At 45.5% G+C, this 26950-nt stretch overlaps 1 protein-coding gene across 1 annotated transcript in view; it reads left to right on the top strand.

Annotated features, from left to right (window-relative positions):
• The window catches only part of RIOK2 (RIO kinase 2), a 149342-nt gene that overhangs the window by 75512 nt on the left and 46880 nt on the right, over positions 1-26950 (top strand). Inside the window, exons 6-8 of the mRNA XM_078675435.1 lie at positions 3792-3983; positions 4310-4402; positions 21136-21657. Of these exons, the coding sequence (XP_078531561.1) occupies positions 3792-3983; positions 4310-4402; positions 21136-21657 (807 nt within the window). The remainder of the gene's footprint in view (positions 1-3791; positions 3984-4309; positions 4403-21135; positions 21658-26950) is intronic.

The raw sequence follows: 26950 nt of genomic DNA, 5'->3' as shown, positions 1-26950 counted from the left end.
GGTGCTTGTTCTCATTTGTTTGCAGGAGTCTCGCTCGCAGCTGGGAGGGAGCGCGTGGAGTGAGCGCTGCAGCAGTGCGAGGGAGGCTTCGAGGCGGCGCTTGTGTCTTCATAGCGTCTGCGCTCCCAGGGCTCCTGCCCACAGCTCATCCAGAGGGTCCTCTCCCTGTGAGGTGCCACCGCCTCTACCCTCGCAGATCTGCCCACAGGAGGGTCACCGGCGTCGCTGCGTCTCCTGCCCGCCGGAGGACTTGAACCCGCGCCTCGGATCCGGGCCGCTCTCTGGTAGCTGCTGCCGGCTCAGGGATCACCATGGGGGACGTAATTTCCACTCACCTGGACGAGGGCAGGCGGCAGTACATCTCCGGTAAGAACCAGTGCCACGTGCCGCTGCCCCCACTGGGAGGGGGCTGTGAGGAATGGGGGTGAACGCACTACAGACCATGCACGCATGTTCATTAATGTATCCGCTGTGCTGGGCCCGCCCAAGGAACGTGGCCGGTTTCTACTCCAGACATACGGGCAGGGCACCTTCAGTTCTCCAGGCTGTGCAGGGAGTCCGGTCGCTGAGAGACGGGCACTCTGAGCGCAGCATTGTAAGATTGCATAGTCTCCGAAACGTACTCAGACCGGCCCCTGAGATGTAATCACTGTGATCATGTTTAAAGGTACTCTGTGTGCAGTGAGCGTTATTCACACTGTACAGTGGGGTGAGTAACACCGCTGTTGCTCACTATGAGAGGTGTCGGGGTGCGCCAAGAGTAAGTGACCACGGAGGGTTACTCGCAGTGAGACTGTTCATAGGCATGAAGGGTGCGCTCTGACAGCGTCATTGAGGATTACTAGGATGCGCAATCGTACTGAGAATTTCCCTGGCTGGTCACTTCGAGTTCTTTAGACTAGTCACTGGGGGTTATTTATTCAGAATAGCTGCTGACATGTCCCCAGGATGGGATCTCCAGACAAATTGAAACTGGTCACCGAATGTTGCCCAGAATGCTCACAGGAATTTATGCGGTACCTGCAAACACAACAATGATGGACAGAATGTGGATCAATGTCACACATTCACCCCAGTCCAAAGATCTGGGCCCAAATCCATCGTTTTTCCACTCCACACCACCCTGGGTTAGACAATGGCGATATGCAAATCAGCGCTGACCCTGTGCCCCATGGGAACAGTCCAGTCCGAACTACAAAAGCCATGTCCTTCCCAGAACGGAAACAAGCATCCGAGGACCGGCCCGGTTTCGAGGTAACACCTCTCATCAGCCCGGCTAGCTTGATTCCAGTGGTGTGGAGTGCCTGGGACTCACGTCTGAGCATCCCCAGTACACTTAGAGCGGTACCTGCAAACACAACAATGATGGACAGAATGTGGATCAATGTCACACATTCACCCCAGTCCAAAGATCTGGGCCCAAATCCACAGGAATTTATGCAGCATGGCCAGTAAACAGCTCGCAGTGGTCACTGAGAGCTGCAGAGTGGTCACTGAGCTGAGGCTCCCTCCCGCTATTTTACTGCTGCTGCTGGGCTTGGAAGGTAGGACACAACCCGAGTAATATTTGCTGTGCTTTTATAGTGCCCAGTATGAGCTGAATTGTATCTTTGCGCTAGTTGGAGAGCTTAGTGGGTTAATGGATATTTCAACTTGCTACCTGGTGGGTCCCTCAGATTTGCTTACAGCAGTTTAGTTAATTTTTTCTGATGACTTCTGCACTCAAAGTGCCTGTAAAAGCGCCTTGAACCCTCTGCGACCGAGTTGCGCTATCTCAACGATAGACTACTGTTTTAAATATGTGCGTCCTCGTTTATAGATACTACATAAGGTGAAATGTGTGCTTAGCGTTATTAACCCTGCTTTAGCCTTCTCCCACGTGACTGGTGAATGAAAAGCAGGAATCATAAACAATGCAAGTTTCCGCATTTATGCGTGGAGTATTTCATTTTACCGCCACTTTCTGTTGCTGGTAACGCTGACATTTTTGCGACGTGATGAGGTAATTGATAACATGCGTTACCACCACGATTACCGCATGTTTAGCGCATTTTCGTGCTAATCTACAGTGAGAAGATTGTTGTAACAAGCGAGGTGACACGTCTCGGTCTCATGTTGTGTGAGTTGGGGGTGGGGGGTGCACATGTCCTGCTTCACATCCAGCATGGACCACTGGAAAACAGTAGGCACTAGTGATACATTCACAAATTCGACGTTTTTACTTCACAAAGCGTGTATTTGTAGAGCGCTAAGTTGACCCCAATGTATCCCCCTAGCGCTATTGACACATTATAGATGTTTAGTGTTTCCTACCTCAAGGGTAGGCATGTTATCGACCTGTTAAGGATAAAATCCTGAGTGGGCTCTTCGGATTCGAAACTGTGGCCATGCATTTGGCCTCATTTCCAGCCAGCACTGAACAGCAAAAGGGTCAGTTTCTAATTGTGAATTCACACATTTTGAAATGTATTTGCTTCGCATAATGTGTATTTGTAGAGCGCTGTATTGACCCCAGTTAGGCCTCTTAGCGCTATTGACACCTGGAAGCTGTTTGTTTCCTAACTTAAAGCTGTGCGGTTTATCAACTTCGTAAGGATGAAAGGCTGAGTATCTGTGTATGTGGGAAGCTTTGTGTGGATGTGTGTGTGGGAGGCTGTGTGGGGGGGGGCTCTGTGTGGGTGTGTGTGTGGGGGGGGCTCTGCGTGTGTCATTTGCGAGAGATAAAGCTAGTGGCATTGTAAATGACAATGCCATTTATTTATGTTAAAAAACATAAATAAAAATAATGTCAAGAGCAATGCCAATAGCTCTAACTTTAACAAAGGCAAAACCATTGCATTGTAAATGCTTGTTCTTTTAGCATTCCATGGGAGTGTATGGGATTTCTTGCTCTCTTCCCCCTTGTGGAATACATTTTCCCTCAATTACACCCCATGACCTCTCTTCTCCCTCAACCCCCACACTCCTCTGCTGCTTTCTCCACTCCTAACGTTTTTTTTGTAGCCTCCCACTTGCCTCATGCTCCAACAAACATCTGTTATTTAGCACCAAGATACCCGTAGTGGTAAACGTGCGCTTTAAAATACAGTTTGAGTGGTGTCTGCATCTTGGGGGAGTAATTGGAAAAATAATCCGAATAGTGACGTGTCACGCCATTTCCACATGCATGTCTCACCAAGCTAGATGTCATTTGCCCCTTCACCCCCCCTCTTTTTGCTGATGATGCACGGCATTGGCAAAAAGCATTGGCAAACTAAAGGCAAGACCTACTTAATGTTCACTCTGTTTAGCACATTGCCATGCAAGTTAAGAATGTCCCTAAAATTACCACAGCTAAACTTTCAGAACATTCAGCTTCTCCATTTAAGAAATTCAGGTTTCCCTTCATGAAATATTTGCTAAATAATGACATATTAAAACTTGCTCCACCAATCCAAATACTGCATAGATTTCATCCACTATGTCATCCAATAGTATGTTCCTTTTCTTCAAAGCTCAACTCGCCTGCTGTTGCAGATAGTTTTTCAGGTTTGAAAAAGTAACGTTTTTTTAATAAAAATCTGTCTGAAATTAAATAGCATAATATCTGTTTTGAATCATACTTTCTGAACAGGTTTCATTATTTTAAGTACAGTGATTAGCCCTCTACAAATTTTTGAATCTGGAAATACCGTTATAGCTCCTGTTAAGAGTATCCAGTCATAAGTGAATAATATGATTTTGTTGTTCTTCAGAAAATGAGGTTTTAGCGCTTCTCCTTGCACTTATGTTTTTCTTTTGTACTCTGCTAGGTGCCAGGTGCGTTCCATGGAGGACCCTTCATCCGTGTACAGTGAGCTGATGGAACTCATTGTCAAGCTGGCTAACCATGGCCTGATTCATGGCGATTTCAATGAGTTCAATATCATGATTGATGATGAGGATCGAGTGACAATGATTGATTTCCCACAAATGGTGTCCACATCACATCTTAATGCTGAATGGTGTGTATTTCATATAACATCTCTAATGTTGTTGGCATTGTACTGCTCCAGTATTGGGGATCCAGTACCATGATCTCTCACATTGTTGCTCTTGATTATAGAGTGTTATGTAGACATACTTTAAGCACCACATTGTTTTCATGTTTGGTTATTGCCAAGATGTCTCCCCACAACATTTAGCTATGAGAGGAGAATAATATTATATGATCTAGTTCTCTTAACGAAGACTCAGCTAGACTAAGAAATCATCTTAAAAAGCAAATTTGGCACTTTGGACACAATGCCATTCTCCAGTAAATCTTTAATTTTGTGTTTATTTATTTTAGGTATTTTGATAGAGATGTGAAATGCATTCGAGATTTCTTTAAGAAGCGATTCAGCTATGAAAGTGAACTACATCCAACCTTTACAGATGTTAGGTAAGTAAAGAGTCTGAGTTAGGCTTTTGCCCTAAGTGTGCCATCTGTTCTTTCTGTGAGTCTAACTCAGTCCAACACATTAAGTATATTCTTGTATGCCTAATCAAAGGAAGTGGTAGTGTAACAAAGAAGAGCCACAAATTAGAGCACTCTGATATTCACATATAGTGTCGCTTAGATTAATTGAAAGATCCTGAACTCTTAATCCTAATGCAGTTTTAGGTATTATTGTTTAATTGACATGCAGTTACATGTAAATAAGAAATGTTTATCCTGAAATCCACTTTAGACACCTTCAAAGAACCTATTCAAGCAAGGGTAGTAACTTCCCAGGTGGAGAAAACATACAAACCCTACCCAAATGATCCACCCTACATACAGGGTTGTCACGTCCTCCCTGACTCCCCTCGCAATCCATACCACACACAAGCATGTTAACACCCAAGCCGCAGGAGATGCTCTCCTGCCCAACAAGGAGAGCAAGAAAATACTCATCGGGGAAAATGGTAGCAGTGCAGGCAGCCACCCACTGGAGAATCACTAAATCCATTGGCCTAATCTCATAATACGACCGGGCACATTGGGATGAAAAGCAGAAGCTTCCTTTAGCACCCCAAGGTGAGTATAGGCAAAGAGGAGAAGAGTTGGTGGCAGAGGGAAAATCATCTCCAACTCCACCATTCGCTGTGACCTGGATGCTACTTACTCTCTGGGCTTTTGGGTTACGCTAGTGTTCTGGCAAGATGCAATGCCTGACTCAGTCTGCCCTTTGATGGCAAAAACTCTTCGACTCTCAGGTTGACCAGATGCTGCAAAAAATTAAAAGAGAAAAGGAACACAGACACTGCCAAAGCTGCGTGCCCTTCAAACATCCACCCCTAGGGGTTCCTTTCAAAAGCAACAGTACATTGCTGGGACCACAACCATTTCCCAAGACACTCTTCCCTCTTCCCAGAGACCGCGGCAGGCACCATGGGGATACTCCTGGGGGCGTTCGGGGGCAACAATAGCAGGGGCAAAAGAGGTTTGGCAAAGGGGCATCCACCTTACACATTGACTCCCTCTGCGTCCCTCAGGTTCCACAGAATATACTGCCATTACCATGCGCTTTCCATTTGTGTATGCATCCTGCAATTTTCACATTGCTGTTTTTATTTGTCACTATTACGTAATGTGCATGAGGTTATGCATTGTCACCTACCTTTTCAGCCATTTTAAGTGTGCCTTGAACCACGTAACTGGTAAATTAGCAGCCGTATGAAGGAGAGAAGTCGGTCTGGTTTTGGAAATTCTTTTACTATTTCTTAGTTTCACTTTGTTGTTGTTTCAGGTACTTTCCTGCTTCTTGATTATTTCTCATCTGTATTTTGGGTTGTTTATTCTTTCACTGGTGTAACCTTTGGTTCGAGGCATGTGGGCTGCTAAATTCATATCTTCGCATTAGATCGCCGCCTAGTGTTGGGTCCGGATGATCGCACATTGTTGTCCTGGAAGAGTCTTCGAAGTATCCTGAGATAGGTGGCTCCTCCCCTGGACTACAGTGCGCATGGGCATCGGCTCCATCCCCAGATTGTTTTTTTCCGCCATTGGGTTCGGATGCGGTCTCGACGTCTCTCTGTCGGAACCGAGAGAAACTAGATTTTTTACGGCCAAAAGGCCTTATATTCTTACGTCTGTATTGTTTGCGCACGGTCTCGAGTTCTTCCGTCTCTTGGAGTCGGAATCAGCGGAGTAGTTTCACTCTTCGGACATCGAGGCCTTCTCATCGCGACACGACGCAACTTTTCGGCATGGAGCGGAGTCCGTTTAAGTACTGTCCGCTCTGTGGGTCAAAATACCCACATATAGACGTGCACCCGGTCTGTAACAAATGCCTTTCACCAGACCATAACGAAGACAACTGCATGGCCTGCGCAAGATTCAGGTCCAAGAAGACACTCAAGCTTCGGCGCGCGGTGCGCCTTGAGGCCAGACAAGCGGCCCCGGATCCCGAAAACATCTTCGGCGACCAAGAAGAGGAGGACCGGAGCCATCATCTTCAAATCTCCCCGCCCGGGACGGAGGTCGAGGCAGATCCGGAAGACGACGACGGAGTCGTGGGTCAAGGCCTTGAATACGTCGACGAGGTAGGGGACGTCGAAGAGGTTTATGGGGCCGCGGAAGATAGCTCAGGGGATGAGCTATGCCCCGAAGGTTACGAAGATCAAGAACGGGTCACGGGATCGCCTGTCGGCCTTACCCAAGACCCCGTACCGCAAGCCACGGCCCCGCCTTCAGGCCCGGCCACGGACATACTTGCTGCGCAGCCAGTATCGAAACCGAAACTGAAACCTACGGTATCGACTACACCTAAAATGGCCGACCCCAAATCGAAACCGAAACTTATGGATTCGAGCGTCCCGAAGATGGCGGCCGTACCACCAAAAACGGCTAAACCCGCTGCTTCATCGACTCCGTCGGCCTCCGGTCCACAGAAGTCGAAGAAATCTGTCGATTCGAAATCGGCGCCAGAGGAGGGATCCTCTAAGAAGGGTGGTCGGCACGGGTCAACCGCTGCGACGCCGGCAAAGCCCGCCAAAGCCAGCGACACGGCTCCGGTTCCGACTGGGACTGCGTTAGTCGGACGCGTGGTGGAGACGGAGCCGACAAAATCACAAGGATCGAAGGCTGGCACATTTGCGCATCGGTCCAAGGACTCTGGGTCGGCGGCTGCGGCATCATCGTCCAAAACACAGAAGGGCCAACAGGACGTCTGATCCGAGGGCAAGGTCAAGACCTCCTCGTCGGTGCCAAAGGCCACTGTAAGTGACGCGTCCCTCATTGCCTCTTCACTACAGAGAATCAGGGAGAAGGCCTCTGCTACGTCGGCTCCGATGCCATCGCCACAGAAGCCGATGGACGTTCCGGTGAAGCCTGCGGGTAAACTTCTCTTCCTTCTGCCGCCAAAAGAGGCGCCGAAGGCCTTTTCAACAAAATCGACGCCAAAGAAGTCGGATTCTTCAACGGCAGGGGCACTTTCAAGTCGGGTACTCGACTCAGAAGAGGATTCTGAGCGTTTTATCGACGCAGACACAGGCAAATTGACCCTTTACAAGAGGAGGATCACTTCACAGCCAGTGGACTCCTATGTCATCCCCCTGAAGAAGAAAAAGCTTCCCCAAGACGCTTCAGGCCTCATGGAACCTATCCAGCCTCCTCCAAGAAGGAGCCCGACTCCTTCTCCAGAACACTCTGAGGGTGAGGGATATGATGAAGATGACCAATACACTTTCCCCATCAATGAACCAGATGCACAGCCAGATTCATATGATGACATTGGTGACCAAGGCACCCAAAATGTGGGGCAAGACCCACAGCCTTTCAGTGCACGTGCATCCCCTACAGAAGATTCTGCAGGTTTTCATGCACTCATTGAGAGGGCAGCTGCTAATCATGATGTGGACATGCATGCTGACCCGGTAGAAGAAGACTTTCTATTTGACACTTTTTCAGTCTCTGAAAGGACAGTAAAGACACTGCCTATGCTCAAAGGGGTCCTCAAGCATGCTGCGGACATCTTTAAAGAACCTACCAGGGCGAGAGTGGTCAATCCACGTATCGAAAAAAAGTACAGACCAGCACCTGCAGACCCTGCATACATTCGGGGACAGTTGCCGCTTGACTCCCTGGTGGTCGCAAATGCCCGCAAACGGGCCAACTCCCAAACAACGGGTGAAGCTCCTCCCCCGGATAAGGAGTCCAAAGTGCTAGAGGCTGGAGGCAAAAGAGTAGCTGCACAGGCTGCCAATTTTTGGCGTATTGCAAATACACAGGCACTCTTGGCACGTTACGATAGGGCGCATTACGACACCCTAGAGCAAATTTTACAACACCTGCCTCCGCAGTTTCAAGAGGGCACCAAACTGCTTATAGAGGAGGGAAAACTGATCTCCAACGCAGCCATAAAGTGTGCACTTGATGCCGCGGACACAGCCGCTAGGGCCATTAACACTAGCGTCATGCTGAGACGACAGGCGTGGCTCCGCATATCGGGGTTTAAACCTGACATTCAAACAACCATACTTAATCAGCCAGTCAATCCTGATAGACTGTTTGGTCCAGATGTTGACACCACCTTAGAAAAAATTAAAAAAGACACCGAAACTGCTAAGTCTATGGGGGCCCTACAATCACAACAGTTTCGTGGCAATAATTTTCGTCGCTCAGGTGCGCGTGGAGTCACCAGAGGACAGATGGGTCAACAATCACAATTCTCTAGAGGTGGAGCACAATCCTCGTACCCCAAACAGAACAAGGGGGGTTACCGAGGAAACAGCGCCAGAGGACGCGGCAGAGGGAACAACAACTCCCGCTCCTCTACCCCAAGCAAACAGTGACTCTCTGTCACTGCCCCCCGACCACTTAACACCTGTCGGGGGGAGACTACAGCAGTTCCTGCCCGTCTGGAGAAACATCACCACAGACGGGTGGGTGCGACAACTGGTCCAGTACGGTTATTGTCTAGAGTTAAAATCCACTCCACCCAACATTCCACCGAGGCAAAGGCCTATGTCCGCAGAGCACTTGCACTTATTGCAGCAGGAAGTGGTGGTGATGCTGCAAAAAGGCGCAATAGAGCTCGTGCCAGTGGGAGAGGAAGGCACGGGGGTATATTCCCTGTACTTCCTTATTCCAAAGAAGGACGGATCTCTCAGACCCATTCTGGATCTGCGTCCCCTCAACCTGTATATACTGTCAGAACATTTCCATATGCTTACACTGCAACAGATTCTTCCCTTGTTAAACCAAGGGGACTTCTTAGCAACCTTAGACCTCAAGGATGCTTATTTCCACATTCCACTACACCCGTCCCACAGGAAATACCTCAGGTTCACTATCCAAGGCAGGCATTATCAGTTCAAGGTCCTACCCTTCGGAGTCACCACAGCCCCAAGAGTGTTTACCAAGTGTCTGGCGACAGTAGCAGCGCACCTCAGGAGGCAGAACATACATGTCTACCCCTACCTGGACGACTGGCTCGTTCAAGCCAAGTCGGAACAACAGTGCGCCGCGGACATGTCGACTACCATTCACCTCCTTCAGACCACAACACTCACTTCCAGCGAGAGTGTTCATGCAGTTGATAGGCATGATGGCCTCCTGCATCTTCATAGTCCCTCACGCACGGTTACATATGCGCCCGCTCCAGGAGTGCTTAGCAAATCAGTGGACACAGGCTCAGGGACAATTAACAGACCTAGTGTTGGTTACCAGTCGGGCATACGACTCTCTGCATTGGTGGAATCCACACAACCTTTGCAAGGGCCGACTGTTCCAGGACCCAGTGCCACAGATTATCCTGACAACGGACGCATCTCTCCAGGGATGGGGAGCTCATCTGCTCACTTACACAGTGCAGGGACTATGGACGACGCAGCAACAGAAGATGCACATCAACTATCTGGAACTGATGGCAATCTTCATGGAGCTCAAGTCCTTCATTGTACATCTGTGCAACAAGGTAGTGTTAGTCCGGACGGACAACATGACCGCGATGTACTACATTCAAAAGCAGGGGGGCACCCACTCGCCACAGCTGTCTCATCTGGCTCAGGGCATGTGGCGGTGGGCCATTCAGAGGAACATCTTCCTCATGGCAGAACACCTCCCGGGCAAGGACAATCAGATGGCGGATCTGCTCAGCAGATACAGCCATCAAATGCACGAGTGGGAGTTACACCCATCTGTACTCCACCCGTACTTCCAGCAGTGGGGTCATCCGGAGATAGACCTGTTTGCAACAAAAGAAAACGCAAAATGCCAACACTTTGCCGCCAGGTTCCATCACCCACAGTCGCAGGGGAATGCGATATGGATGAACTGGTCAGGCAAATTTGCGTACGCTCTACCGCCAGCCCCTCTGATACCGCTGGTGGCAAGAAAGCTAAGGCAGCACGCGATGACTCTCATCCTGGTTGCTCCAACGTGGGCTCGCCAAGCATGGTACACCACGTTCCTCGAACTCTCAGTGGTGCCGCATCAAAGACTGCGCCTCACGCCCAGACTTTTGACGCAGAACCATGGAGAAATTCAGCATCCAGATCCGCAACAGCTCAACCTGGCGATCTGGCTCCTGAAGTCCTAGAGTTTGGATACCTTAACCTACCTCCAGAATGCATGAACATCATCAAAGAGGCAAGGAAGCCAACTACCAGAGCATGCTATGCTGCAAAATGGAAGCGTTTTGTCATTTACTGTACAGACAATGACATCAACCCGCTAGATGCATCTATCCCTAACATCATTTGCTATCTGCTACATCTTTACAAGTGCAATCTAGCGTTCACTTCTATTCGGATACATCTCTCCGCCATCGCAGCTTATCTTCAGAATAGGCAGCATCTCTCTGTCTTCAGGGTGCCTGCCATTAAAGCTTTCCTTGAAGGTCTGAAACGAGTCATTCCCCCAAGAACACCGCCAGCTCCGGTGTGGAACCTCAATGTGGTCCTCACCAGACTGATGGGACCACCATTCGAGCCACTGCACTCGTGTGAACTCCAGTTCCTAACGTGGAAAGTAGCTTTCCTAATTGCTATTACGTCACTGAGGCGTGTTAGTGAGCTGCAAGCGCTCACAATCCAAGAGCCATTCATTCAGATTCATCCAAATAGGGTAGTGCTACGTACTAACCCCAAATTCCTTCCGAAGGTGGTGTCACAGTTTCATCTCAACCAAACTATTGACTTGCCGGCATTCTTCCAAAACCCGCAAACGGTGGCGGAAAGAATGCTCCATACGTTAGACGTACGGAGGGCGTTGATGTACTACATAGACAGGACACAACCTTTTAGGAAAACAAAGCAGCTTTTTGTTGCCTTCTCACCACAACACAAAGGCAACCCTATTTCCAAAGCAGGAATAGCCAGGTGGATCGTTAAGTGCATCCAAATCTGTTATCAAAAGGCCAAGCGCACTTTAACAATACCCCCAAGGGCGCACTCCACACGCAAATTGGGGGCATCCATGGCTTTCCTAGGGAACATTCCTTTAGAGGACATTTGCAGAGCAGCCACGTGGGTTACACCACATACCTTTACAAAACACTACTGTGTAGATGTGCATTCCAAGCAGCAAGCTGCTGTAGGACAGGCTGTTCTCAAGACACTTTTTCAGGTTTCTGCAGCTGGCACGGGCAACCGCCGCTGATGGAGGGACTGCTATGTATTCTATGCTAAGATATGAATTTAGCAGCCCACATGCCTCGAACTGAATATGCTACTTACCAGTATGCATCTGTTCTTGGCATGTAGGGCTGCTAACATTCATATCGCCCACCCTCCTCCCCGGTGCCTGTCGCAGCTGCAGATATACTATTGTATTCAATCATTAGCATGGACATCCTTTACACCTTTCACTCCATCTTCTGCCACAATGGCGAAAAACAATCTGGGGATGGAGCCGATGCCCATGCGCACTGTAGTCCAGGGGAGGAGCCACCTATCTCAGGATACTTCGAAGACTCTTCCAGGACAACAATGTGCGATCATCCGGACCCAACACTAGGCGGCGATCTAATGCTAAGATATGAATGTTAGCAGCCCTACATGCCAAGAACAGATGCATACTGGTAAGTAGCATATTCATTCTGTTCTCAAGTGAAGAAAGGGCAGTGAGTTTGTCCCCTTTGATGAAGAAAGAACACTGTACTATTCCAGTCGTGCCTTTAACCATGTCTGTCCAGAATCTTTCAAACAGCGGACCTCAGCCTTTCTGGTCTACTTTTGGGGAACCTATGAAATGACCAGACAATATGGAATATTTTCCGAATTATTTAGAAATTGTGGAGGAATGTAACATTGTGTCGGCAGGTTGGAAGAAACAAATACTTCAAATATTCCAAAGAAAACCCCCAGCAACCCCGCTCATTCAATTGTGAATTCATCCACAGTTTATGGCTCGGAGAACAGATATTCTTTAAGTTCATATCTTTATTAACCACATGTATAGATTACCCTAAGATGTACTTGGAACTGAATATGCCATACACCAGAGGTCTTCAAACTTTTGTCGGTTGAGCCCCCCCATCTAAACCTTTTTACACGTTGAGCCCACCACCACCACCTGACGAAAAAGTTCTGGAAGCTGGTACTCTGCATCATTGATGACCATTCCCTCCTGCAGAGCCCAGGTCGTGTATGGCAAATAATATTAAATAAAGTAAGAGTGTTTAGTAAACTGATGTTTTTGTAGTGCTTGTGCTTATTATAAAGTTCCAATGAAAAGTCTCCAAGAAACAATTAGCACAAAAAATTACATTGGTGCTTTATTTTTCACATAAAACACAAAATTTAGGATAGATTAGTAAAAACACTCCCAACCCACAGGTCAGGGGTGTGCCTGTTTTTCTCCACAGGGACAGTCAAGTGTGGATGGATTCTGAATTCAGCCATCCTTAGGTTGTGCTCCTCTTCCAGTCTTGAGCAGTACCTGGAAATGTGAGTGCTCACAAAGTTATGTAATATATTTGTTGCAGTTTTATATAGCGCAAACCTGACCCAAAGGTATTGGAGAGCTTTACATGAGCAGCTTTTACATTACACAAGCACACATTCATTTTTGTAAGCACAGGGAGATTAAGTGATTTGCCCAGAATCACAGGATGTTGAGCAGGCACCAAGAATTGAACCTGGTTCCCCATCTCCACAGTCATCAGCTCCAGGATAACCTTGAGGGGGAAGGGTTCAAGAGCGAGGCGAACAGCAGCAACCAGATGTTAAATTCAGCAACCACGAGGCAAAAGGCAACAGTGAAGAAGTGCTGTTTCATCAGCAAAGTTGAAGTATTTTGCAGCTTTATGTATACAAAATTTGTGGCACTCCCGGGCATCTTGCCTGCTGTCCCGTTTATTGGAGGAACATCAGAGCTGAAGTCAAAGCAGTGCTCTGCTGCAGGAACTACATGCTGATTGGCGGTTCTGAATGACTACTCCAATCAGAGAGCCCAAACTCGAGATGGGGGTATGAAAAACAGGCAGCAATCATACTAACGACGTGGGACGTAACCACTGGCGCAACTAGACCTGAACTTCGGGGGGGGGGCTAAGACTGCCAGCTAGGGCTGGCCCTAACGCTGATCGCGCACAGTGCAACAGTCATTTTGTGCGGCCCTCCCCATTTCCTCCTTCTTCATGAATTCCCTCACCCCCACTCGCCAACAATGCACTTCATCTCTCTATAGCCCCTTTCTGACAAACATAAAAAAATGTATAGGGCTTCCCGTAGTTTACTCACTCAGTTCTGTGATCTGGATGGTACACGTTCTTTGTAGCAGGTACATTAATTTGAGGTTTTATAGAGCGTGAACATTTAGCCCTCTGCGCTGTGTGGGTGACAGGAGTGCCCATGTGAGTGCACAGTGAGCAATGCAACAGTGTGAGAGTAGGGTGAGAGGAGTGAGTGAGGTGATCATATAAATTTGGGTGCAGATGTCAGTGCAGAGTGGGATGAATGAATGTATGGTTAGTGATGGGCTTGTTTGAGTGAGTTTGCAGAGTGAGCATTGAGGGGGTCCGGTGATTGAAGTGTCACATGAGCAGGGTGAGTAGTGTGCTTTTGTGACTGCAGGGTGAGGTACAGGGTGAACAGCACAAGAGCATTGTGAGTGCAGAGTGAACACTGTGAGTGCAGAGTGAGCGATGTGCTCATGTGACCGCAGGGTAAGTGGAGGGAGAACGGTGGGAGTTCATGGCGAGTGGCATAAGTGCAGTGTGGTCACTGTGAGTGCAGGGTGAGCGGATGCTGTGAGTGCATGGTGATCGGTGTGAGTACATTGTGATCCCTGTGAGTGCAGGGTGAGCATGAAAGTGAAGGGCGAGAATGAGGAGTGAGTGGTCTGAATGCAGGGTGCATTTCCATACACACTTGGTATTGAGGGCCGACATAGGGTTTCAGATATAAGTTAAACTATTGCTTTTATGGCATTATGCAGGGTCCAGGTATTACGGGTGGAGGAAATAAATATTGTGCTCATCCTGCAGCAAACTTCCAGTCTTGTGATTTGGTTTGCCAGCTAATTATATTGATGTCCCAGACGGTACAAAAATAAGAAGACCCCTAAAGCCTATTTTCAGCGCTTATCTGTGCATACGTAGAACAGCAAAAATAAATAGAAAACATTTTTAATTGTGTTCTAGGGCTGCCTGAATGATCCATGACTGATAATTAAAAGTAAGATTGAAAAGTCACATTACAAATGAATACAGACTATTTATTTATAACCCTATTTAGTGTAAAGACAAGGCCTTTGCAGACTCTTTAAAAAACACATAGCTGTCACTTTTCTTTTGGTAACCCTACTTTATATTCTGTTTCACGAAATGCAGTCTAGCACTTACGCAGTAAAAAGTAAAATCCAAATGAAATGAATAGGCAGAGTCGGGGCCCAGGGGGTACTGGAAACCGAAAACAAACGGCCTCTGTAACCAGTTTACAAAGGTATGTGAAAATGCACATGGTCTTTAAAGACCTGTGAAAAACTCGGGTGTGCTGCAGATAAGACTCCAGACACTGCCCAGCGGAGTCCACAGCAGATCGAGCTGCACCGCAGCCCGGGCTGAGAAACATGCCAGCGGGGGCTGAAGCCCTTTCAGCCTGATGGGCGTTGTGCGCCTGGAAGAACAATGGAAGGTGAAGTGGTGGGATGTGCGCCCCCCCCCCCCTGAGTGGATACTGCGCCCCCCCCTAGGGGGGCGCGCCCCACAGTTTGAAGACCTATGCCATACGCTAAAGGCATATAAAGGATAAATTGACATTTATTATAGAATCAATGTGATATAAAATTATAATTGATTGGTATACACAAGACCTATCCATATTGTTGCCCTGTTAGACATTAATGACTGTTTGTTTTTTAAATAAGTATGTGAAAGTGAATATGAAGGTATGAGAGATACTATGCGTGAAGTGAATGTAGGGATTGGAATTGGATTTTAACCTGTTAAAGTAACCTTTAAAGCAGCTGCGGTTTCTGTGCGAGGGCCTAGGGGCTATGCCCCCTTTACTTTCACAGTGAAAAATATAAAGAAATGTGCAATGCTAAATCTGCATTTTAAACAAAACAAGAAAACCTTGTATTTGCACATACAAACAGAAACTTGAATGGGGGAGGTGGGGTTCTGTATATAACACTGTCTGCAAGGCTGCCAATCACTGTTACGTTATGACTCTGATGGGTCGCTGTGTGCTGCTTTTCCTAAACCTGTAAGTTGCTCCCCCGGTGGGCCGACCCAAATTCTTGAGTATTTGCCGGGCTGACAACCTCTCAGCCCTGAGGTCTGTGATGTCATCACCTCAGCAGACACCTAGCATCTAGGCACAGTGTCCACCCCCCTGATGACGTGGAGGTAAAGTTAGCCCCGGGCGTTTCAGATGCAAGCCTTGTAGAGCTAAGTCTCCATGTCAATCAGGGAGTGGAGAGAATTGTCACCCCACCCTTTCCCATGTCGTCACAGTGGGGTGGGACTCACCCTGCGACAAGGTGAGAAAGGGCGGGGTAAGACACACTGCGCAGACTCAACTTGAGGTGTCTGTGACTGCTTCCCACCTGTATTAATCCTAGACTCCGTTGTAGCACCGGCGTGCGTGTGTCTGTACAGACCCTTGATTTATTTACTGCCAGGCCAGCTAAGGGGGAACAAGGTCAGTGAGAACAAGACGACTGGGACGCTCCAGAAGCATAATCATTTATTACATGCATCATGAGGAGTTAAGATGGGAGGCCAGAAACAAGGACATTGTATATACACAGTCGAGGTAACCTTACATAAAATACCAGCTGGGCCCGTCTGTCTCTTTGAACGAAGTGGTGGGAATATGTTAATGTGTAGTGGACGAGTCTGACCCAGCTGATATTGGCTATGAATTGTACATGCCTTGGTTGGCTTCTGAGAGGACTTCACTGTGCACAGAACACGGTATGCATCTGCATCACATGTAAAGCTATCCCACTCAAAAACCTCTGAGTATATGTCACATATTATTCTTCAGCACAAAGTGAAATTATATCTTTGTCAATGCTGTTTTTTTTACCCCCTGTGAATTTATTGATAACCACGCATGAGAATGGAAATTGGTTATTCTACTGCGCTGTGCCGATATTACTTCCCTGTTGTAAAGCACCCTGCCGCTAGGCTCCTCCACGTGTTACATCAATAACGAAAAATAAGTAAACACATTATAGCAAATTAGGTCGGGGCTTTTAAATTGTATTGTGGGGTCTCCTTTACACCTTGTTTCTGGGTGCCCCCCATATTAGAATTCTAAATACCTGCAGCTTCGCCCCATCTCTTGTTTCTGTATAAATAGTAAATATGCAGATGAGGCACTTTGTAATGTGAAGTTTACACCAAGATTGTACATATGTGTTCTGTAACATAAAGCTTCAGAAAGTCCGTATATGTGCTTGAGGCACGCGTGTGGTATGTGAGTGTGAGGTATTTGTTTTGTGTGTCGGATGCACGAGTATGTGGATTGTGAGGTAGGCAGCTGGTTAAGAGAGGGTTGAATGGTACTATTGTATCACACAAAATTATTTGCTGCATGCTGTGAAAATTCTGAAACCGTTTTTAACTCCATTCTAATGTCCAGTGGAGTAGCTGCATCGCTCTCAAAGCGGATGTTTCATGAGACTGAAGCATGAATTGCTGGTAGCGCTTAATGCATGCAGATGTGAATGATATATTTCTGAGACTCTCTTCAGGTGAGCACTGACATGCTCACACACTTGTGTCCCCGTATCAGTTCACCTGTACGCTTATTGTATATACACGTGCATTAATGGATGTGTGTGCCATGTGTATGAATGTGCATGCATGTATGCATGCAAATCCAACACACTTATTTACAAATGTGTTTTTGCTATATCTAGCTGTCTCTCTGTGTTTAGATGTTCAGGTTTATTAGAATAAACTTACGTTTTTCTGTTTACATATGGGACTTTCTCTGTATGAACATGTGTTTATTTACTCAGTGCTTTACATCACCACTGTGTCACCATAGGGGACTAGGGGAGTGGGGACACATAAAAGTGATGGAAAAGGGATAGAGCTGGAAATGAGGGACTAATAGTAAGGAAGGCAAACATGCAGTCCCAATTAGGAAGGAGCCTCGAAGATATTGTGGCCTTCCACCAAAGCACTCATACAGAAGAGGGTAGAGCAGAAGTGAACTATGAGCAGCTTCTTCTTGGGCATCTGTCTATCAGGTAGGAAGTGGGGAGCAAGGGATGTATAGGGAAGAGAAAGCAAGAGAGGAATGGAGAGGGAAAGATGTAAAAGATGGGGCCAGTGGCACACCTTTCAAGAGATACTAGTGCGGGCCAGGAAGATCTTCTGGGAGTCTTGAAACTTCTCCCTCTTCACTCTCCTGACTGTCTATGCAGTCATAACTTTGATTCAGCCTCTCTGTACTAGATACATTTATCTGTTTCCAAAACTGAAAAGGGAGTAAGATCAAAGAGAAATGTGAGGATTCCTTATTTCAAGAGGTGCTCATTGAGGACGTTAGGAGGAGGTTCATCCCACAAGAAGCTGGAGGCTTGGCCATGCACCTCACTGGTTAGTTGGCTAGATGGTTGCTTCTGATGAAGCTCCTGTGCTTTGAGCCTGGCCAGGGATGGAGCTCACATTTGCAAGAAAGAAGTCCGGATTGCCTACCAAGCCAGGCCTATGAAGGCTATTGCTTTCTGTACTTTTATGTTTTTTAAATGGCGTGGAAAATCATCTTTTTATTGCATTTTTAGTCAATTAGATTTGCAATGGTGACTAATCCCCCTCCAAACAATACTGTGCACCCTGACTCCCACCGAACAAGCCCATCCTCACCACTCACAAACCTCACCAGCCGCCACTGCTTTAAACCAATGTGCAATAAAGATTTTTGAGATACTGATGTGTACATATACAGATGAGATTTTTCTTCATTTATAATGTTAATAAAGATAGGAACTTAAAGAATATTTGTATTTTTTTAGCCTTAAATTGTGGATGAATTCATAATTGAACGAGTGAGGTTGCCAGGGTTTTCCTTTGTAACATTTGAGGTTTTCCCTGCCCTGGAAGCTTTATCTCTGGCAGGTTGTCCCTTTCTTTTGATTAGAAAAGAATACTTCTACATTCTATAGGCCAAAGGGGTTAAAGTTGAAGAATCCAGTGATGAATTAAAGAAACTCACAATTTCAAGAGCGGAGTAAAATCTTTTAATCTCCTCATAACACAACCTCAAAAGTCAGCTTCCATCTGTCAAAACTGTGGAACAGACAAGTCAAAGAACAAGGAATGTTCCACAACATTAGAATGCTTGGGGAGAAGGGAATGGACTATTACATTATACATTAAATAGATAGGTGACAATTGTCAACACAGTACAGTTAAACTTCACAATAAGGCATATGATTCATTGTACATGAATTAACTAGAAACCACAACACATCTCCTCCCTACAATGAATTACTGAAAAACGTAATCCTTAGGCCACACAGGGACATGGTGTTGACGAGTCTTGAGTGAAGACTCAGATTGTAATTTTGAAGTGGACAATGGGTGCACAGCCCCAGCTGGCCAACCAGCAGTAGAGACCCTGCATTTAGAAATGTTCTCCATGCTCCAAATCCTTCCCTCCTCTAGGGTCACGACATTGGTATTGACGTTTATTATTCTGAGAGGTTTTGAGAACATACTGACTCCTCCCCTTGCGTCAGGGGATCTAACCATAACCCACTCACCCACCATGAAATTGCTTTCCTTAACTCCGTGTTTGGTCGTACCTCTTGTTATAATCAGCCTGGTGATTCTTTATGCCTTTATCCACACTGTCACAATGAACCAACTGGTTTTCCCACTACCCATCCAATTAGCAAACATGTTAGTACCAGGAAGTCTACCTTTTAGGAGTAGGAATGGCAGGATGACAGTGACAGAATTAGGGCCAGTGTGGTATGACCACAACAACCTATTGACAGTAATATCAACAGGGACCCCAAAAACCAGAGCTGCTTGGATGCATTCCTTTAACATGCAGTTTACCCTTTCCACCATCCCATTGACCTTCGGACAATACAGCTCTGTTTTGAGGTGTACAATGGATAAATTCTTTAGAAACTCCTTCATCTTATCTGAAGTGAACTGGACACCGTTGTTGGGTATGATAGACCTAGGTATCCCTTCAGACATAAAGGTTTTAGACAAAAAGTCAATCATATCCTTTATAAATACACTTGACTGCTTTAAATACAATCCAATGCAAGAAGTAATCCACCAGGACTATAAGGAAATTGTCTGACCACATAGTACCGTTAATAGGTCCCATAATGTCTAACCCCAGTTTGTTACTGGGGACAAAGGTGCCTTGCTTATGTGTTTGCTTTTATCTCATCCTCTTCGTGAGTGAAGAAACCATTAATGAATTAAAGAAACTCCTAATTACATGAGAGGAAGAAAATGGTTCAATCTTCTAATAACACAACCTCACCAGTCAGCATCTAACTGTCAACACTGTGGTACAGCCAGGACAATGAACAAGGAATGTTCCACAACATTAGAATGCAGGGGGAGAAGGGAATGGGCCATTACATTATACATACAATACAATACAATACAATACAATACAATACAACATTATTTATAAAGCGCAACAGCTACCTCAAGCAGAGGTGTCCCAGCGCTAGACGGTGTCAACACAGTGGAGTTAAACTTCACACATATATATCATAAGCAATCAGGTGGTAATGCATGTCATTGACCCTACAGTGCAGGAGAGACTTAGGATTAATGGTGACTCTGCTCCCTGACATTTGAAAAGTCTGGGGAGACAGAAATGGCTGGAAGGTGTGCCACAACTGTGCTGAGTATTTGTAAAAGTATTACCAGTGAAAGTTGTATTGTTGGGAAAATTAGAGGAAAGGAGGAACCCAAGTATTTTAAAACCCCTACAAGTACCATGAGACTCTTCAAAAACTGTCCCAGGTGTTACAGATGGCACTGCAGAAGTGATCTCACTTGTAGTAAGAAGGGTCCCACTTTTAAGCAGAAATTTAGTTTCTGTAGATTAGTCGGACATATATCCATCTTTGCAATAAGTGTTTAGTCTGCTCCAGTCCTAACAGCCTTTACATTTTCATGGTAGCATATTGTCTTTGCCATTTGATTGACAGAGAGACACATCTGAGGGCTTCCTTTGTCACTACCCACACATCTGGTTAAAGCATGATGCTAGAACTCACATTCTGAGTTAACTTGATTTCTTCACTGTAGGCAATGGCCAGCATGCTAATATACTTAATAGGTTTCCTTGTTGCAGTGTTATCTTTAGGAATATCTCCCCCTCTTCTCATTTCCCCAAAGTTGAGAAAAGCTTTACATGTAGCTCATTATGCGTGAGGGTGGGAAGACCTGCCAGACCTGAATTCATTCTCACCAAGCATTTTAGCTCTGTCTAGATAACTTGTCTTTACAAAAACACACAAACGTAGCTTATTGTAACCAAATAATACATTTGACGTTTTTTAGTGTTGTCAATAGACTGTTTTAGTTGATGTTATTTGAAGGCCGTGAGAATCTCAACAATATCTGACTACGTTCAAGACCATGATTTTATCCTGCCTGGTGCAGCTTCTCAGAACCAGCACTGTCAGTTGATCTTTTTCGTTGAGTTGTGTTTCCGTTTCATTTTCTTATTACAAATATGCCTTTTCTTTCCCAGGAGGGCATGTTCTCTAGATGTTGAGATTGCAGCCAGTGGTTACACTAAGGAAATGCAGGAAGATGATGAACTTCTGCACCCTGGGGGCCCAGAGGATGAGAATGAAGATAATCCATCACAAATTTTAGATGATGAAGAAAGCAACACGCATATGTGCAACACAGAGGAAGATCGCAAGGTCTTGGATGATTCAGATGACTCTGAAACCCTGTTCTCGGATGGCTTGAACCAAGAGGACCTCGTTTCTCAAAAAGAAGAAAGAGGACACATTCTGCAACGCTTAGACCTGACTGAGTTCTCACTTGCATTAGAGGAACTGGAGGGGAAGAATATTGGAGAGAAACCGTGTCACATAGACAGCCCTAAAGTGAACTGCGTAGATGATAACGTTGATGAAAGTACCATCCTCGATCCAGGTGATGCTGGTCAAGACAAACCTACTGCAAACCTAAGGGAATATGAAGAGGAGTGTCCAGATCTGGTTTCCTTGTCAGCCACAAACAAAGAATTTCGACCTTTCAGGTAGAAAAGCTCGTCAATCAATTGCATCTATCTCTCCAGAATAATTGCCTTCTAATATGTTTAACATGCTGGTGCTTACAGAGCCTCTTTTAAAAAGCATGTTTTTGATACATCAGTGTGTTCAGAAATGTATGTTGCTTTTACATGACTTTATAGTGCTTTTACATTTAACTTTTTACTGTCTGTGTTGTTGAGATAAGTGCATAGAGTTGGCTCTCGTTATATTCCAAATTTAATATGTTCCAATTTGGATATACATTTGAATGCATACTTACATTTAAAAAAAAAAAAACAATCCTGAGTCATGGCATGTTGAGGCATCGTACTTTCTGTGACCCAGCGCAAGCGGAGGTGAGGTGATCCTGACAACTTGTCTGTGAGACATACAATCAAGTTCTGTTTAAAAATGACTAAGAATTAAAAGTAACCAGCAATACGTCTTGTTGCCTTCAGTGGAAAGCATCAAATTAGGTTAACTTAATTTGAAGTTTCCCTGTTATAGCAGCACTTGAGCATTTCCAGGAGCTTGCTCTGGTCCGGGAGGAAATCAGTAGTGTGGCCATTGAACACCTAAAGCAAGTGTTCAATTTGGCCAGGATGCTAGTTGCAACTTTTCACTGGCTGTCTTGTTTTCTAACACCCTAGAATGAAAAAGCTGAGATCAGTGTGCCGGAGGCCAAGGGCAAAGATCACCACTACATGTGAGGAACTTGATGGGCAGTTCCTTCCTGTTATGATTATAACATCTTTTGCGTTAGCAAGTTCTGGCACGACGAAGGTGTGGCAGGAGTCTTCTCATTTGTTGCAAATAGGCAAGCACCTAGACATTTAAAAGCCAGTTATACTTATTCATCTGAATCATCGGTGAAGTTGATGCTGGTACTGTTTAGCCCGGGAGGCCACGTGAGCGTGCTGTTGTGCAACTGGCTCAGTGTTGCTCCAGGGAGTAACCACTTGAAAGCCGTTTACCATCCAGGGGCATTCCAATCAAAGTAGGTAGGTCATCGTAGAAATTTGTAGAGCACATCAAGGCAGGAGGCTCAAAGTAAGGGGCATCCTATAATTTCAGATGCACATTCAGGACTCTTATAAAAGCTGCCCATTCACAGCTGTTCTTGCTCTGTAAGACTATACCATTCCTTCACACAGAGCATTTAGTGGAGCTAATGGATCACTAGTCATGGCCCGGTTGTATTATTGAAATATGATTGCTATGATATATCAAGCAATAGGGTTAACCATTGGTCGGTATTCTCCACTGGTTCTACGCAGGATGCATATGTGTTCCGATCCAGTATCCATACATATAGACTTCTCAACAATTCATTGTTAGGCAACACAGTGCATTTAGCAACAAAAAGTAAAAACATTACTCATGATGAGATCTGTGGCAGTAGGGAATGCTTTTAACCTGCACCGAGAGTGGGTTTCTTCAGTTTTTTAGGAAACTATTCCAGTACCTATGGTTATCCTTGTGCCTAGTGATATTTGCCAAATGGTGTAGCCTTTGTGTTGAACTTGCACACAATCCTCTACTGGGATATTGTTTTGCTCTACGCTTTTTTGGGGGCAGTTTTATGCACACTGGTTACCACTGACTTTAGGGCTATTTTGCACTGCACTTATATTCTATGCATTTTGTTCCTGCAAAGTTTTTGCAGCTCATAAATAGTTACGACTGTTATGAAGTGACTGGCAGGGAAAATTGGAAAACAATGTATTGGAAGGTGGATTATTAGTGGGGGTAAGTATGTACCTAACGCAATGTAAGGTCCAGTCATGGATTCAATATATTAACCCCTGGCTCAACCCTTGGTACCTGGTTGCGAGCAGGTATGCTTAAGCTAGGAGACTGGTATCTAAATAATTTGAAACACCAATACATTAATTAAGTAAGACCCAACACACAATAGAAAATCACAAGCAATTTATAAAAATCGGAAATATTTTTATGAATAAAATTACACCAAAGCTACAAAAAATCCAATATAGGCAACCAGAGATATGAATAAAAAAAAACACTTACTAGTGCTTAAAAACCTATATCACCAACTGGACAAAGTCAGCTTTTGAGGCTGACTGCAATGGAGCCCTGATCGGATACACTAAGAGGGAGGACCCGGTCAAAATGTAACCTTCTCACTTAGAAACTTTCCTGGAGAATTCTCTTGTTGTCGAGCGCTGCTCCTCTTCAGGGCAGGTTTCGAGTCTACGGCGGCAGCTTGGCTCAGCACAAGGCCTCTGAAATGCTGGAAGTCTTGAGCTCCGTAGCTTTCAGCGGGACAAACCTGAAATCCAGGCCGGTTCGGAGTTCAACATCAGCGGCCTGACTCTCGTCGACTGGTCTGTCACCTTATGGAGCTTTTTCCGAAAGCTGCTCCAAACTTCTGGAACGTCTACCCAAAGTTCCAAAACACCTTACCTTACCTTACCATAAGTGTCCAAAACACAAATCAAGGGATTTGAAGCTCTGAGATGTTCCTTGAAAGTTTGGGACTACAATTCTGACAATGCACCTGAACAAATTCTTGAAAGTCCACTGGACACACTCTAGGCTGGGGACTTCTTAAGGGAGATGGTGCAGATGAGCTCTGTTAACCTTTTGCTTTTAGGGAGTCCACTACTTAACCTTTTTTTTTTTAAGCAAGTGTGAGAAATTGGCTCTATATATACTGGACCAAAGTAAGGTACAGCGTGTATAGAGACCACAACCACCAGAGGTATAACAGAGGTTAAAGTCAGGGCTGACCTTACTCTCCAAAGTGGTAGCTTGGTCGAGCAGTAAGGCAGTACCAGAGGACAGTGTAAAGCATTTGTTGTACCCACTCAGTCAGCAAAAGGTTTCACACACTCAAGGACTGAACTCCAGGCCAATTGTTTTTATATCAAAAGATATAGTTGTTTTATTTTTAGAACTAACCGGTATCAAAATATACTTTTCTCACTATGAGTGTTCTCCGATAATTGCTTTGCAGAAATGCAATGAACTTTGTAAACACAACAGGTACAGGGGTTGCAGTAGGCAACACAATTCTAAACACAATTTAACATTGAGCTCAATGGGTTTTCTCTACATAAATGCAGTTGATTACTTTATAGATTACTTTTGTAACTTCAGGACTGGATCCTAGATTCTTTCCTGGGGTCTAAGCTGAAAACAGTTTAGTAAAAACGTTTTGGTTATTGCAATGATTTTTAAAGAATCTAAAGGTATTTTAAAAGTTGACACTTCAAAACTTTTCAGTGAAAAACTAGCAATTTATCCTATGGAAGAAAATTCAAGTCACAGGTAAAGTAGGTTCTCGTTACTTTTGTTATCCAGGACTGGACTCCTAGGTTCAGTACTGGGGTCTCATTCCTGAAGCCGTTCCTGCGACATGTCGTTGTCGAGGTAAAAGTCTTAGGACAAGTTGAAGAAGAAGCTAAAAAATTCCATGTCGGATCAGGCCCGTATCCGCCACTCTCAATCTCTTGAGAGGTTGTATTATGCTTCACAGACCTGCTCCCGAAGTAGTTCAGCAGAGCGTGTTCCTATCTCTACCTGCAGCAGCCCATTTACCTGGGCCCGGGGCAATTCTTTAACAAAATCAGGAGTTTCAGAGTGCGATGCTATGCCTTTCTAGGCACAACACCATCTCCCACGGGCACTCCAAAAGGCCCCAAGAAGCCCAGAGGTCTCCCATTTGGACCTCTGTAACCCCCCACCTCCCAAATCCAGTTCTAGGATGCTTGTTTCCAGTTCAGGGAGGACCTGGTTTGTTAATTCGGGCTGGACTGTTCCCGTGAGGCACAGACTGATATGCATATGGCTGGGTCCAAACTGGGGTAGCATGGTGAGCAAAAGAACAATGGATTCAACCCAGATCTCTTGACTGGGGGTGAATGTATGATTTATTCAGCATTCCGTCCATTTGTTTGCGTAGCACATGGTGTGGTCACAGCACTCTTTGTTCACAGTTTTGCCATTTAGCCTGGCGACCTCATCGCTTGGGTTTACCCATGTGCTGGCAGCTTCAATATTGAGCTCTGGAGCCATGTATTAACATACTTCGATGACTGTCTAGTGAGGAGTCCCCTGTGCTTTTCCCCTTTCTCCGTGAATTGCAGACATTTTGGATAGGATTCTGGCTTGAACACGAATTCCAATTATACAAGTTTAAGGCTGTTAGCCCTAATGGTCTAATGCATCCTGTTGGTGTCACATGCCAGATGGCAAATGAGTGCTTTTCAGTCATGAGTGCGGAAACAGTAGCGCCAGCATCGGGGAAGTCTCTAGCCTCTGGTTCAGATTTATCACACCATTTTCCAAGGTGTTCAGTGGGGAATGTTCCCCTCCAACATATTTGTGGGTCGTCCCTTCCTCCCTCTACATTAAATAATAATGCCACATTATCCACAGGGTCAAACCAAGATCTCTGCAGTGAGTGCATTATCCTACTGAGGCGAAAGAGACCAAATACTAACAATTTACGTACATGCAGCTTATATATCTCTGACCTTACAGGGAGAAATATTTCAATAATTCTGAATATATTGACACCATCATACCTGCCAAGCCATGTAGCGAATATAGAAGTATGTAGAAGCAAGCTAGCTATGTTACAGTTTCATGTATAAACAGTCTCCAAAATATAGATTACCAAACATAAATAAATACATAAATATCTTCCTACAGTCATTTAATACAGCGCAAATTCAGCAAATTTCCAGGCATGCAGTGTCTTATTAAATCTTACCACATACATTAGGCAGGGTGGGTGGTCGACTCCAAGTGGGGTATCTGTACCTAAGAAGGGCAAAGTGGTAGAAGATTTTACTTGGTCAAAGCACAGCAGATCTGAATGCGAAGGCTAACCGAAAACGAGACTGGTGCAACAGTCTCGTTTTCGGTTAGCCTTCGCATTCAGATCTGCTGTGCTTTGACCAAGTAAAATCTTTGACTGGCAGTAGCGTCCTCCCCAGCCCGGGTACTCATCAATGACTACGCCTCACACAGAGCTTAGTATAGCATATCTTGTTTGTAACCGCAAACTCTACGTTTTAAACCTGCATTCACTTCACTACGCTCTAATGCTTACATTACAGTTCTACTGAGTCTATCAGGTGCCACAAATGTTCCGTCATTACATACTCACACAACACTACATTGGCCTTCATGCCTGCTCCAACAGCTCCATTGCTGGCATTTAGGCTCTTTCAATGTCTCTCTACTTGCCTCAATTTGATGTAGAAAAAGTACCAGGAACTGATACCAAAACGTCAGTCCCCACCTTAAATGTACTTGTGTTGCCAC

The sequence above is a fragment of the Lissotriton helveticus genome, chromosome 2_1 (assembly GCF_964261635.1).
Source record: "Lissotriton helveticus chromosome 2_1, aLisHel1.1, whole genome shotgun sequence".
In the NCBI taxonomy this organism is placed as follows: Eukaryota; Metazoa; Chordata; class Amphibia; order Caudata; family Salamandridae; genus Lissotriton; species Lissotriton helveticus.
The sequence above is the reverse complement of the archived record's forward strand: the minus strand, read 5'-3'. Positions and strand labels throughout refer to the sequence as shown.